Genomic DNA, 14,012 nt, shown 5'->3' with positions numbered 1-14,012 from the left:
GGTGCGAATGACAATAAAGAAACTCTGACTCTGACTCTCTTGTGGAACCAACTTCCAGTTTCTGTCTGTAAGGCTGACACATTATCCAGTTTTAAGACTGGGCCTAAGACTTTCCTTTTAGATAAATCCTATAATTAGGGTTTGTTTGAAACAATTTGTTAAAATTGAATAGTTTTCATTTGATCCTATTTCTATCTTAACATGTGATTCTTGACCTACCATTGTGTATCTGTTTCTACCAAACCCAGCCGGTCGAAGCAGATGGCCGCTTGTCTTGAATCTGGTTCTACTAAAGGTTTCTTCCTCATGAGGGAGTTTTTCCTTTCCACTGTTGCCTTTATGCTTGCTTAAGATGAGAGTCTGTGATGAAGTTAAACTTAAAGCAGTCTGCTCCTCAGATAAAGAGTGCCAACTTGCTTTATACATGAATGTTTCTGTTCAGTGCCCTGAGATGACTTCTGTTGTGAATTGGCGCTATAGAAATAAACTGAATTGAATAGAACAGTTTGGTTTTCCACAGCCAGAGAGCCAATTCAGAGCCACATCATTATTACAGAAATTTTGAATATTACGGCGGGAGGGTCAAATATTTACCAGAAAAGAAGCAGTGTGTTTCCCCTACTCTTATCCAAGGAGGGTGCACTGTTCCGTCAACAAAACTGTGTACCCTTCCTACCAAAATCTCTCCTCAACCCACCAAAAATTCTGCCACTTCCGGACAGGGAGTGGAGATTGTAGCCACAGGATGAGCTACCACTATCCTGTCCAACAAGCACCCTGCCAATGACGGGGATCTAGGGGAAACACTGAGATGTATAATATATATTAAAAGAGCCAAAATTATTTCTAAATGTTGCTTCAAACAGTGATAATCAATTAAATTGAAAACAGTGATTGTGAAGGCAGCTTTGTACGGTGATCCGACATGACTGTCAATTAAAAACATACATGTCTTAAATTAAGGAGTGTGAAATTAACTGGATTTTTAAACGGAGGTCTCACAACATTTTCATTGATGAATGCGCTCAATGAAAAGCTCTGGTGTGAAAGATGGCACCAGTTCTTTTTGTTTGGTGCCCAAGCTTTGGGCAGTGGAAACAGTAAGAGCCGTTGCTTAGCAATATTTGTTTAAAAAAAAAAAAAAAAAACTGGAGTATGACTTTTTATAACTGTCTATTGTTGTTGCTGTTGTCCATTGTTTCATCTTTCTTTGTTGAAATCAGGTCTCTCTTGTAAATGAGTCCTCGAGGCTCAATGGGATTTCCCTGTAGAAATAAAGGTTGAATGATCTCTGGTTCTGGTTTAGAACTAGGACCTGTTTGGTGGGAAAAAAGCCTGAGAGGCTAAAAGAAGCTGCACACCTGTACAGTGTCATTCTCTATTTTCAATATTTTTACGAGCATACCAAATGTACGCTTTTGGAAGACCTGAACAGAAGATTAAAAGGAACAACCCATTTCCACACTCAGAAACATTGCATACATAATTTCCACAAGTCTACTCAGCATTCTTTGCAGCTCACACAGCTCTTTGGGATGTGACACTCGCCTCTCACAGACTACCTTGTGGGTTTGGGGGAAAATTAATTTAAACAGAGACACATATTTTTACTTTAATCTGGGGCCTACAAATATTTGTCTTTTAGTATTAATAATGTTTAATTATAAGAATTAAATGATCAGAAACACAAAGGCTGCACACTCCCGTGGCAGTGCTCTTTGTCAGCTGAACTGACCGCATTAATTGTGATCGCCCACTTGCCGAGTTACACAACAACACATTTATTACTGGGGGAATATTGATGCTGACATACAGAAACTTTGGAATTTTAAACGTTTCTAACCAGGATCTCTAGAATTGATTCATTACAGTAAATGACATAAGGGAGACATCCAACACACATTTAATAAGTTTCAGTTCTACTTCTTCTCTTTTGGTTGCACTTGAAGCTCACCTCTGAGTGGGATGTGGATGCTTCACCTGTGATTTATGAACTGTTAGAGGATAATAATAATGTGTATGTGTTGTCATCATTGTATATTCCCATACAATGGCAAAATTGTCTCTCTGCATTTAACCCATCCACCCCCAGGTGGAACAGTGGGCAGCTATTGAAAGTGCCCGAGGAGCAATTGGGGATAAGGTGTCCTGCTCAGAGACACCACGAGATGTGCAATGACTGGGGATTGAACATGGGACTTTCGGGTCCCGAGTCGGCTGCCCTGCCTCTATCCCATCTTGGCAACGCGATGAATGGAGCAGTCCATGCAGCCATTTCGTGGCACTGTCTTTTGAATGAGCCACATTTTTGCCATGCAGGAGAACAGCAACAAGACGGTCATTCAGAGAAGATCAAAAACGGTCAACATTCTTTTTATCATGAAAATCGTACACCAGTCCTTGACACCACACCCTCCCCCCTGTACAGTTTGTATGCTAATAACTCACCTGAAGCTCACTACCAAATGTGAGGCATATCAGAAAGTGGATTCAAAAGTATTTCTACTTGATAATGACTGATTTACTGTGTTCTACATTAACATGTGTTCAGACTATCGTAATTCTTGGACTACGGAATGCACTTGTCTCTAAGCCGCACACAAGATAAATCATAATTTTGTATATAAATAAGACTCTCTGGTTATTAAGCCGTGGGCATCCACCGTTCATTATCAGAATGTGTGCCCCGGTATAGGCTGCAGCTTTCTTATTGTAGTACAAGAATCAGCCACTGGATGGCGTTTCACAGATTATATCTTGCTTTCAACACATGTTCAGACTGCATGATCATCAGAAGTCTTCATGATGCTTCACTGTCTGACTCATAGTTAAAACCATTCAACATATAAAATGAACACAAGAACTATCTAAGTATAATCACTAGACAGAACAGTGCCAAACACCTATGTACCCAAAATTATTTAAAAATTATATACTGCTAAATAATACCCAGAAGTCTTATCTAGGTCATGTGACCAGAAGTCAAATCCATCCATCCATTATCTTTACCCGCTTATTCCATTTTGGGTCACGGGGGTCGCCGGTGCCCATGTCCAGCATTCACTGTGCGAGGGGCGGGGTACACCCTGGACAGGTCGCAAGTCCATCACAGGGCCAGAAGTCAAATAATACTGGTAAAAAATGGTAAATATTCATTAAATTAGTACCATTGATTTTTATTGTTAAATACTTTGGTAATAGCTGCTGTTTTTAAATGTACTTTCTAAATAAATCTGACGTGATTTCTGCTCAGCACTGTTCATATGAGGAGGTGGAGGAACAGCCCCTCCCTCTCGTTGTCTCCTCCACTCTGTTTAATGCCCCCGTTTAAACTTAAATGAGATACTGGTATTTAAACACATATTTACCGTACACAGAAATATTTTTTAAAACTTTTATTTAAATACTGTATGTATCAGTCTTGACTGACTGACTGCTTTAAAAATAAATCTGATGACTTCTCCGCTGAGCTTTCATGACGGAAAGGGGACTTGGGAAGAACCCCTCCTGTTGTTCTCTGCTCCGTGTTTGGATGCAAGTTTAAAATGAGATCCCAGTATTTAAACACATATTTACCATTCACAGAACGATGTCACGCAAAAATATTTTTGAAACTTTTATTAAAATATGTACCAGACTTGACTGATTTGTGTCTCCCATGCCCGATCATCGACACGTTGATGCAAAGCTTACAGACGGCAGCTGTGTTTGCTTCTTCGACAGTTAGATCGATCGCTTTTAACTTGAAAGCTGCAGCATAAGAAATTCTTTGTGCGTTTTCTATCAATGAACAAATGAACAGGTCTGTGAATGAAGCTCAAAATATGGTAACGACACAAGAACGGTCTGAAGAAATTAACGCACGTCTATCTTGGGGCATGGTCCTCGAGAGTACCCCATTAGTAATTCAGGTTAGAATTCTGGTCACATGATAACAGAGTGGGTGGAGTTATGGTAGGGAATTTGAAACCATGAGCAAGAGGCGTTTTGCATGTGGTAACCTGAGGCATTCACTCTGTTTCACAAAAGCCTGCCCCCAAGAGGGGTGTGCACTGGGAGCTATGAGCGCCCAGCTCTGTCAAAGGAAAATGTTAGTCAGAGGCAGGAAGTTACCGAGAGATGGTAGGAAGTCTGTCAAAATATAATATAAAAATATAAATTACTTGTAAAACACATAAATTAGACGCTATTGCATATAAACTGCGGGGTACAAAGTGTGAGAAAAAAGTAGCGGCTTTTACACCGACAATTACGGTACTTATATGTGTCTCTGACTCTGGGACAGAAACAGATGTCTGACAGCAGTCAACAACACAATTCATTCACACGATCTCATTATTAGTAGAAATAAAAGGCCGAGTGTGATTAATAATTCGATGCATTGGGTTGTGAAATGACAAATCAAATCATGAGGTCAGCCTAGATTCACAGCTCTGATTTACACAACACATCAGTTTGCACGTGAGAAGATTTGAACGAACACACACGCACGCACACACATGCACGCACACAGAGTTTTAGCAGAAGGATGATGATGAAGAATAAGCGGCTGTTACGTGTCGTTAAAGCAGCAAGCAGCAGTGTGCACCCACCTGTTGGGTATAGAGTTTGAGGGTCCGTGGTGCATGGAGGTGCCACTTTCTTTTCTGTTCATGCCTGGAGGAGGGCACATGCCAGATGCCACCTGAGGAGGCATGCCGCCCATGTTGGAGCTCATGTTGGGTCCATAGGGCCGAGCAGCCATCTGCCCGGGACCTAGCCTCCCAGGAGGCATGTTTCCATACGGACCCCCACTGCCCTGACCAGCCATGGGGTTCATAGAGCCTGCCATTCCAGGTCCGCTGGGGTAATTAGCATTGGGCATCCCCGTGTAACCAGGCTGCCTGGGATAACCTGGAAGATTTAAAGAAGAACATTAAGATACAAGGTGCCCGCTGTGCATCTTCAAACAAAAAAATGTTGCCCCCTCCCCACCTGATGAGGTGGGCTTTATCTGCCCCCCACTGCCACACACCTGCTGTTCACTACTAAGACTCACAGAAACCACCCAAGACTTGAAAGTGAAGTGCTATCATTTCATGAACAATATAAAGTGAGAGGAAATGTATTTTTTATTTAAGAAACATCATGGTTGCAGAATCATACAGTATGTTTTTAGCAGAAGTAAGGCCACACCCACGGCTTCCACATGAAACCTGAACAACGGAGTCTCACATTGTGGACCATACTGGCCTCCCTGAGGTCCGTAGTTTCCCATGGTGTTGTTTTGGGGATACGGTCCCATCCCGCCATGCATCTGACCTCCTGAAGACTGGCGTGGAGATAAGGCGGAACCAGGCTGTCCAGGGGACCCATATGGAGGCATCTGAGGGTTTCGCATGGAAACTGTAGGGGAATTTGGAGGATGACAGCACTAAATACTCTACATCTCCGAGGCACAACATAGACACAGGACTTTACAGAAAAACATGCTAAACAGTTTCAAAAAGTAGCTATATTATAAATGAACATTGTACATTTTGGAATTTGTCTTTTTTTGCTTTAAGGTTGACTCATCAACAGGAAGATCAGTCGTGATGAGGCTTCAGATGAAATTTCATCTCTTCAGGATTTTTCTTGTTGATGTAAAAACATCTCACATCTGTAAAACTGTTAATGTTGACTTTTATTTTTGTATATTAAACCAAAGTAATAAGAACAAATTATGTGTCTTTTTTGCCCTTTAACCTGGAATTTAAATACATTTGTACTATATTTTGTTTATAAGTAACAATGCTACAAAAATCTTCAGATTAATAAAGTTACATAATAAAATAGTTTTAACTAATTCTAAAATAAAATAAAACTGAAAAATGATGCGTACATTTGTATTTAGCCACTTCAACCCAATACTTTGTGTCCACACCTTTTGCAGTAGTTGTGGTGTAACAGGCCAAACTAACACCAGGACAGTGCAAACCCGGGTATACTGTAGTTTGGCCAAGGTCAGAGTATGGTGGATAAACTGTTTTAGGCCAAACTGTACCCGGGGGAGTAAAATAGCCTATGCCAGACTATTCCCCTCAAGCAGAATATATCAATCTATATAACAATATACACCCAGAATCTGGCCCTCATACCAAATGTTTAGATTTAATGTTGAGTTTTTAGATTAAAATCAATTGGCTTTCTCACTAAAATTATCTAACAAAGGTGAACCCCCAATAAAATGTTGAAAAATTTAGTGATTCTTGCTCAAGACTACTGATATCATGGAAGTAAAAACTGGACTGAGAGGGATTAATAGACTTACACCAATCTATATGCCAGATTAAAAATTGGCCTAGGCCCATAGTATATATAGGGTATAATCTACCTTTGGACGCTTTAACTCCAGGTATAGGCCGGACTGGGTGTACACTACGGATGTGCGATATGGCAACAAATTCATATCACGATATGTATTGTGAAGGGTGGCGATAACGATATACATCACAATATGTTTTTGGGAGTGCTGGCGCAGAGGTTAGAGAAGGTGGGCCTGTGATCGGAAGATCGCCGGTTCAAGCCCCGGTAGCGACAACATCAAAAATGTGGGTGAGAAACGTGAAGCATCCACACTTGCCCCCACCCTCATTTGTCCCACTCTGGGCCCTTGAGCAAGGCCCTTAACCCCCACCATCTGCTCCTCCGGGCACCCTGGATAACAGCGCTCTGCTCCACACAAAGGACTGTGGTAGCTAGGTGGTCTGTGGTTGCGTCAGGAAGGGCATCCGACAAAAAAAAAAAAGAAACCTGCCAAGTCTTCGTGTGGTTTAGATCATTGTGGTGACCCCTGAAGAAGGGAGCAGCCGAAAGAAGAAGAAAAAAAAAGTTTTTGGTACAAAGCTTGCAATAAGAATGAAAAAAAAAAAAAAAAAAGCATAGGGTGTCCTTTTGCCATCATTTATTTTGAAAACTGCTACACCACAAAATAATCTCTATTAAGAAAATTCCACTACTGGGTCCAGAGAGTTTTTAAATTCATTCATTCAACCTTTATTTATTCAGGTAAATCCCATTGAGCCTCAAGGACTCATTTACAAGAGAGACCTGATTTTAACAAAGAATGATGACAACAATGGACAACAGCGACAACAACAATTATAAAAAGTCATACAGATTTTTATTTATTTTTTTAAATGTAGATGGGAGCATATGTTGTTCCAGAACCTGAACATAGTTCTCTGCATTAATGGTGCCTTTCCAGACATGCAAGCTGCCCATGCCACAAGCGCTCATGCAACCCCATACCATCAGTGATGCAGGCTTCTGAACAGAGCGTTGATAACAACTTGGGCTATCCTTGTCCTCTCTGGTCCGGATGACATGGCGTCCCAGTGTTCCATAAAGAACTTCAAATCGTGACTCATCTGACCACAGAACAGTCTTCCATTTTGCCACACTCCATTTTAAATGACCCCTGGCCCAGTGCAAACGTCTGAGCTTGTGGAGCTTGCTTAGAAATGGCTTCCTCTTTGCACTGTAGAGTTTCAGCTGGCAACGATGGATGGCACGGTGGATTGTGTTCACTGACAATGCTTTCTGGAAGTATTCCTGAGCCCATTCTGTTATTTCCTTGACAGTGGCATTCCTGTTTGAGGTGCAGTGACGTTTAAGGGCCCGGAGATCATGAGCATCCAGTAGAGTTTTACGCCCTTGACCCTTACGCACAACGATTGTTCCAGATTCTCTGAATCTTTTGATGATGTTATGCATGGTTGATGATGATAACTTAAAAGTCTTTGCTATTTTACGCTGGGTAACACCATTCTGATATTGTCACACTATCTTTCTGTGCAACAATGGTGGAATTGGTGATCCTCTTACCATCTTGGCTTCTGAGAGACACTGAAACTCTGAGAAGCTCTTTTTATACCCAATCATGTTGTCAATTGACCTAGTTAGTGTTAATTGGTCTTCCAGCTGTTCGTTATATGCTCAATTTCCTTTTTCCAGCCACTTATTTCTACTTGTCCCAACTTTTTTGGGATTTGTTGACACTGTGAAATTTTGAATCAACATATTTTTCCTTTAAAATGTTACATTTACTCAGATTAAACTTTTGATCTGTCATCTATGTTATATTACAAATAAAATATTGACATTTGCCATCTCCACATCATTGCATTCAGTTTTTATTCACAATTTGTTTAGTGTCCCAACGTTTTTGGAATCCGCTTTGTATACTCAGGGTCCCAGTGACACCCAAAAATAGCAAAAATAAAAGTATAAAAAGGAACAGCGAATAAGGATCCAAGATATACATTAAGATATATGCTAAACAAACAAACGATAAGTTAAAAGATCGATTTATCTCAAAACCAGTAATGTAAAATAATACAGTATATTAAACAGCAGCCCGAACATGAGTCTGTAGTGAGCAGATTGGTATGAATTAATACAGCAGCACGAGATAATCAGCAGCAAAAGATAATCAGCAGCATGAGATGGTCAGCAGCATGAGATCAGCTGCATGGATAATCAGCAGCACAGATAAGTCACATAACACCAATTTAAAGTGGCATTACAGTGATTTTTCTTTTCTTTTTTCTTCCCTTACACTGGTTATTCTGGTTAGGATCCTCGCTGATGTTGATGGTAGCTTTGATGTGGCCAATGACCAGTCTTTCAAAGCATTTAGTGACTATCGGGGTGAGGGCTACAGGCCAGTAGTCATTCAGAACAGTCATTGCAGAGCTCTTAGGAACTGGGATGATGGCAGTGGTCTTCAGGCAGGTGAGAACAGTTGCCAGGGTGAATGAGGAGTTAAAGATATCAGCCAGCACCTCGCAGAGCTGATCGGTAAAGTACTGAAAAAGAGATCTGTGATCTCAATGGGATTTGCCTGATTACATTAAGGTTAATAAAATAACCACTTGTTCTAAGTGTGTGTGTGTGGGGGGTGGGGGTGAGGGCACGAAAATGGAGCGCTACATTTGTATTTTGTGCAGTTTGGAGCCTGAACTAAGCTGCATGAGGGTGGGGGATGTGACAGGTAGGACGCTCGATTCTTGAGAGCACCCTGCCTACCGAAATGTCTTTCACCCACAACTCCCTCCTCACTACCCTCCGTCAACATGATTCAGAAATTCTGGCCAACTATAGACCTATATCTAATCTAACTTTCATCTCAAAAATTCTAGAGAAAATAGTTGCAGGTCAGTTGTGTGAACATCTACAAAGAAATAATCTGTTTGAAGAGTTTCAGTCAGGGTTTAGAGCTCATCATAGCACAGAAACAGCACTAGTAAAAGTCACTAATGATATTCTCATGGCCTCAGACAATGGACTTGTGTCTCTACTGGTCCTGTTAGACCTCAGTGCTGCATTTGATACAGTTGATCACAATATTTTACTACAGAGGCTTGAATATGATGTTGGGATTACAGGAACAGCTCTAAAATGGTTTAAATCAAATCTATCTGATAGATTCCAGTTTGTAAATGTCAATAATAAATGTTCTTCATACACCAAAGTTAGTCATGGAGTTCCTCAGGGCTCAGTGCTTGGGCCAATACTCTTTACTTTATATATGCTTCCATTAGGTAAAGTTATTAAACAGCATGGGATAAATTTCCATTGTTATGCTGATGACACACAATTATATTTGTCCATTAAACCCAATGAATCCAATCAGCTACTTAGACTACAAGCATGTCTTAAAGACATAAAAACCTGGATGACCCTTAATTTTCTCCTGTTGAACAGACAAGACTGAGGTTTTGGTTTTTGGACCTGAGCACCTTAGGAATTAATTTTTCAGGCTTTTTCCCTCCTTGGATGGCATTAATCTGTCCTCCAGCTCTAATGTTAAAAATCTTGGTGTTATTTTTGATCAGGACATGTCTTTTATCCCCCACATTAAAAACGTTACTAGAACCACCTTCTTCCACCTGCGTAATATCACTAACATTAAAAACATCTAATCTAAAGATGATGCAGAAAAACTGGTCCATGCATTTGTCACGTCTAGACTGGACTATTGCAATGGTTTATTATCTGGGTGTCCAAATACTTCTTTAAAACGTCTTCAGTTGATCCAAAATGCTGCTGCCAGAGTCTTAACTGGAGTTACTGGGAGAGATCATATTTCTCCAGTTTTAGTTTCTCTCCACTGGATCCCTGTCAAATCCAGAATAGAATTCAAAATCTTAGTTCTAACCTACAAAGCTCTCAACATCCTAGCTCCATCTTATATTACAGATCTTATTGTTCCATATTTTCCTAACAGAGCACTTTGCTCTCAGACTGCAGGTTTACTTGTGGTTCCTAGAATTTACAAAAACAGAATGGGAGGAAGATCTTTCAGTTATCAGGCTCCTCTCTTGTGGAACCAACTTCCAATCTCTGTCCGTGAGGCTGACACATTATCCAGTTTTAAAACTAGGCTTAAGACTTTCCTTTTTGCTAAATCCTATAGTTAGGGTCGGCTTGGGTTTCCTGAGCTGTCCCTTAGTTATGCTGCTATAGGCTTAGACTGCTGGAGGACAAGCTGACCACAATTTTCACTCTGCTGCTGTCTTTACTTACTCTGCTCAACCTGTTTTGTACAAACCGTATTCCAAAAAAGTTGGGACACTAAACAAATTGTGAATAAAAACTGAATGCAATGATGTGGAGATGGCAAATGTCAATATTTTATTCGTAATATAACATAGATGACAGATCAAAAGTTTAATCTGAGTAAATGTAACATTTTAAAGGAAAAATATGTTGATTCAAAATTTCAGTGTCAACAAATCCCAAAAAAGTTGGGACAAGTAGCAATAAGTGGCTGGCAAAAGGAAATTGAGCATATAACGAACAGCTGGAAGACCAATTAACACTAATTAGGTCAATTAAAAACATAATTGGGTATAAAAAGAGCTTCTCAGAGTGTCTATAGCTATGTTTACATGCGCAGAATTCTTTGACCGGATTGAAATGTGTTCTGTTTGAATAATTCAAATGTATTGTTTACATGGGCACAATCTGTTCATGACGAGCGTTTTTATATGCAGCGGGCTTTGTTCTGAACAGCAGTACTGACATGCGCAGAGTGGTAAACTCTCCTTAAAAAAACACCGAAGAAGAAGTTCTACTTCCGGGGTGAACGTAAACAAACCTGAGCACCAAAATGGACCCGCGGCAGGTTTTAATGATGGTGGAGACGTTACTGCACTCCCTGACTGAGCAACAGGTAATAGAAATAATTTTGAGCTCTTTCAAAGTTTCTAGTAGAAATGTTGTGTCGCTCACCGACCAGTTTTGCTTCCCTGACATGCTAATATGATTAGCATTAGCCAGGCGGAAATAGCAAAGTCGCACATGCGCAGTCAGGTCAGTTATTCACGATCAGATAAAAACGAACAGATCAAGTGTTTACATGCGCACCGATCGGGTTACGGATCGGCGTAAACCATCCAATTCGTTCTGATCACAAATTATATCGGATCGCGCCGAATACACAAAAAATAACCCGAACGGAGTGTTTACATGACACACTTTTATTCCGACCGGCTATTTGATCCGGTTAATTATGTCCATGTAAAGATGTCTAGTATCTCTCAGAAGCCAAGATGGTAAGAGGATCACTAATTCCACCATTGTTGCACAGAAAGATATTGCAACAATACCAGAATGGTGTTACCCAGCGTAAAATAGCAAAGACTTTTAAGTTATTGTAGATGAACAGATGCTTAGATATATTCATCAATTAAAACGGGTTCACTCATCTTTCTGGACTGTGTGATGTACGTGTATTGAATTTAATGAAATGTAACGTGAGACGTCATTTTTCTTTGACCCATCAAAATGAATGCGGTCATTTATTTTACAGAATCAAAGTTTAACATCAAACATTTACATTAATTTGGTAGAATAGGAAAACAACAGCAATGTAATTAATTTTACAAGAAGTGAGAACAATACGGCGATTGTTTTCACTTTTCAGCAGAACAGCAGACATCAATTCACACGGCGGTGATTGATTTTTTAACAAATAGGAGAGTTTAAAGATGGAAAATTGAGATTTATCTTACAGAGAGATGTGTGAGGGAATTTATCTGTTTTAACCAGAACGTGCACGCTCCTTCGGAACTCAGCTTGTCCCAAACAGTACACTTTTGGTGAAGGTCGACTTTTACCTTTTCTGAAGATAGATCAGTTCCGGCGTGGAGTCTCACTTCCAACCACTGTTCAGCGTCTCAGTGAGAACAGCCAAATACCTAGAGAGTCGTGCGAGGTTATCCAAACAGAAGTTATAATTCCCAAAATCGTCTCTGGTTCAGCTTGTTTGGTTTAGCAGCATCCATGAATGCCTGCGTTTTGCATTCACGAACTCCCAAACTCTCTGCATTCTGGATCCCAAAACTCCTGAACTCTCCTGTTGAACTGGGAAGTTGCCACATTTAAACGGGCTATACTTCCGGTTCATTTGAGAGCTTTTTGATTGGTGGATGGACCAGAACAGAGGTGTGGTTTGTGATGTAAGGTGTTATGGAAAGTCAAGGATTGTTTAAGAACAGACAGAAAGATATCATGGAAAAACCAGTCTTCGTGGTGCCACCTCTCCTGTATCTTGCTGTAAAAGTTAAACATGACATTTCTTTTCAGTAAACTTTCTAGTTGACCGAAGCTTGAACTTTAACACACTTACAACTTTGCTCATTGAAGACAGAAAAATCAAGAAATTGAATCATTACTCTCTAACGTTCTCTAACTTGATTTCACTTTGCATTGAGGACCAAAAATCATTACTACTGTTTAAGTAAATAAAAATGAGTAGTTCACTTCAACATGTAAACATTGTTTGAACTAACACAATTTGATTATCAAACATTTGTAAAATAGTAATGATCATAGAGAATTGTCTTTTCCACTTGATTAATTCAAGAAAGAAAATCTCAGGATCGATCAACCTGTATTTCTGGATTCAAATCAATGAAATGACAGTTTCTGACCATATGATCCTAAGGTCATTGATTTGACATCAGGTCAAGTTCACTACAGTCCCCCCTTTGGAAATCATCGCCTGTCCATGGGGATGAATTCCAAACTTGAACTTACGCCTTCGAATGTCCTTGAGCTTGATGTAATCCAGCAAGGAAGACCAAAGTCAGAAGTAATCCAGCAAGGAAAACAAAAGTCAAAAGTAATCCAGCAAGGAAAACAAAGTCAAGGTAATTCCACAATGTTCTTGGTAATTCCATTGTGTTGATGATAATTCCATAATGTTGTTGGTAATTCCATTGTAGCAATGCTTTAACCCCTTGGAAACAGAGTCTGTAATCCACTGGAAAAAGTCATATAATCCACAACGGTAAATCCACAACTATTGGAAGTGTTGATTAATCAGCATACAGAGGGGTACCCTTGGATTGAACTGAAGATGCGGCCACTGGATGAAGAGTGGAGACCAACGTCAGGATTGCAGGTCTCCTCCAGCGACGGTCGTCTCTGGTCGACGTCCAGTCTGTGCCGTTCTGGTTCAAATGTGTCATGCAATTATGTGGTTTAAGGTGGGCTTATGAAGGGGATTTTACATAAGGCCTTAAACTATATGCACCTGGTGTGTAAGCTATTATGATTGGGAACAGCTACAACTACCAGTTAAGGGGTGGAACATGCTGAGAAGGGTAACTACAGGGGTTTATACCTATAGAAAAGGGTTCCAAACTATTTTTCCATTTCTAACTTGGTTTAAGTTAGCTTTACATGGCAAAATATAGTTTGGTTCAATTGTCTGTTGTCTTTTAGACGAACGACTTGAGATTGGGTGTTTGGTTTCCCCATAAATGTTTTGGAAGTCTATGTCGAGACTCATAAAAAAGAATTAGCTATCCCCCCGAATAGAATTGTTCGAGTAGGTTCGGCTTAAGCGTTGTGAGATCAATGTAGATTATGGTACTTAAGGTAGCAATAATATACATTGACTCCGCAAAGATTGCAATTTAACGAATGAACTGCATGTTGGCATGGTCAAAGGCCTCTTAGTCTCTAACTTAACTACA

The 14,012-nt window shown here is 40.1% G+C and overlaps 1 protein-coding gene across 1 annotated transcript in view; it reads right to left on the bottom strand.

The window, feature by feature from the left end:
* The window catches only part of LOC119426025 (AT-rich interactive domain-containing protein 1A), a 145,706-nt gene that overhangs the window by 122,111 nt on the left and 9,583 nt on the right, over positions 1-14,012 (bottom strand). Inside the window, exons 2-3 of the mRNA XM_037693586.1 lie at positions 5,215-5,385; positions 4,593-4,893 (exon numbers count right to left, since the gene is read on the bottom strand). Of these exons, the coding sequence (XP_037549514.1) occupies positions 4,593-4,893; positions 5,215-5,385 (472 nt within the window). The remainder of the gene's footprint in view (positions 1-4,592; positions 4,894-5,214; positions 5,386-14,012) is intronic.

The sequence above is a fragment of the Nematolebias whitei genome, chromosome 19, assembly GCF_014905685.2.
Source record: "Nematolebias whitei isolate Nwh7 chromosome 19, NemWhi1, whole genome shotgun sequence".
NCBI lineage: Eukaryota > Metazoa > Chordata > Actinopteri > Cyprinodontiformes > Rivulidae > Nematolebias > Nematolebias whitei.
The sequence above is the reverse complement of the archived record's forward strand: the minus strand, read 5'-3'. Positions and strand labels throughout refer to the sequence as shown.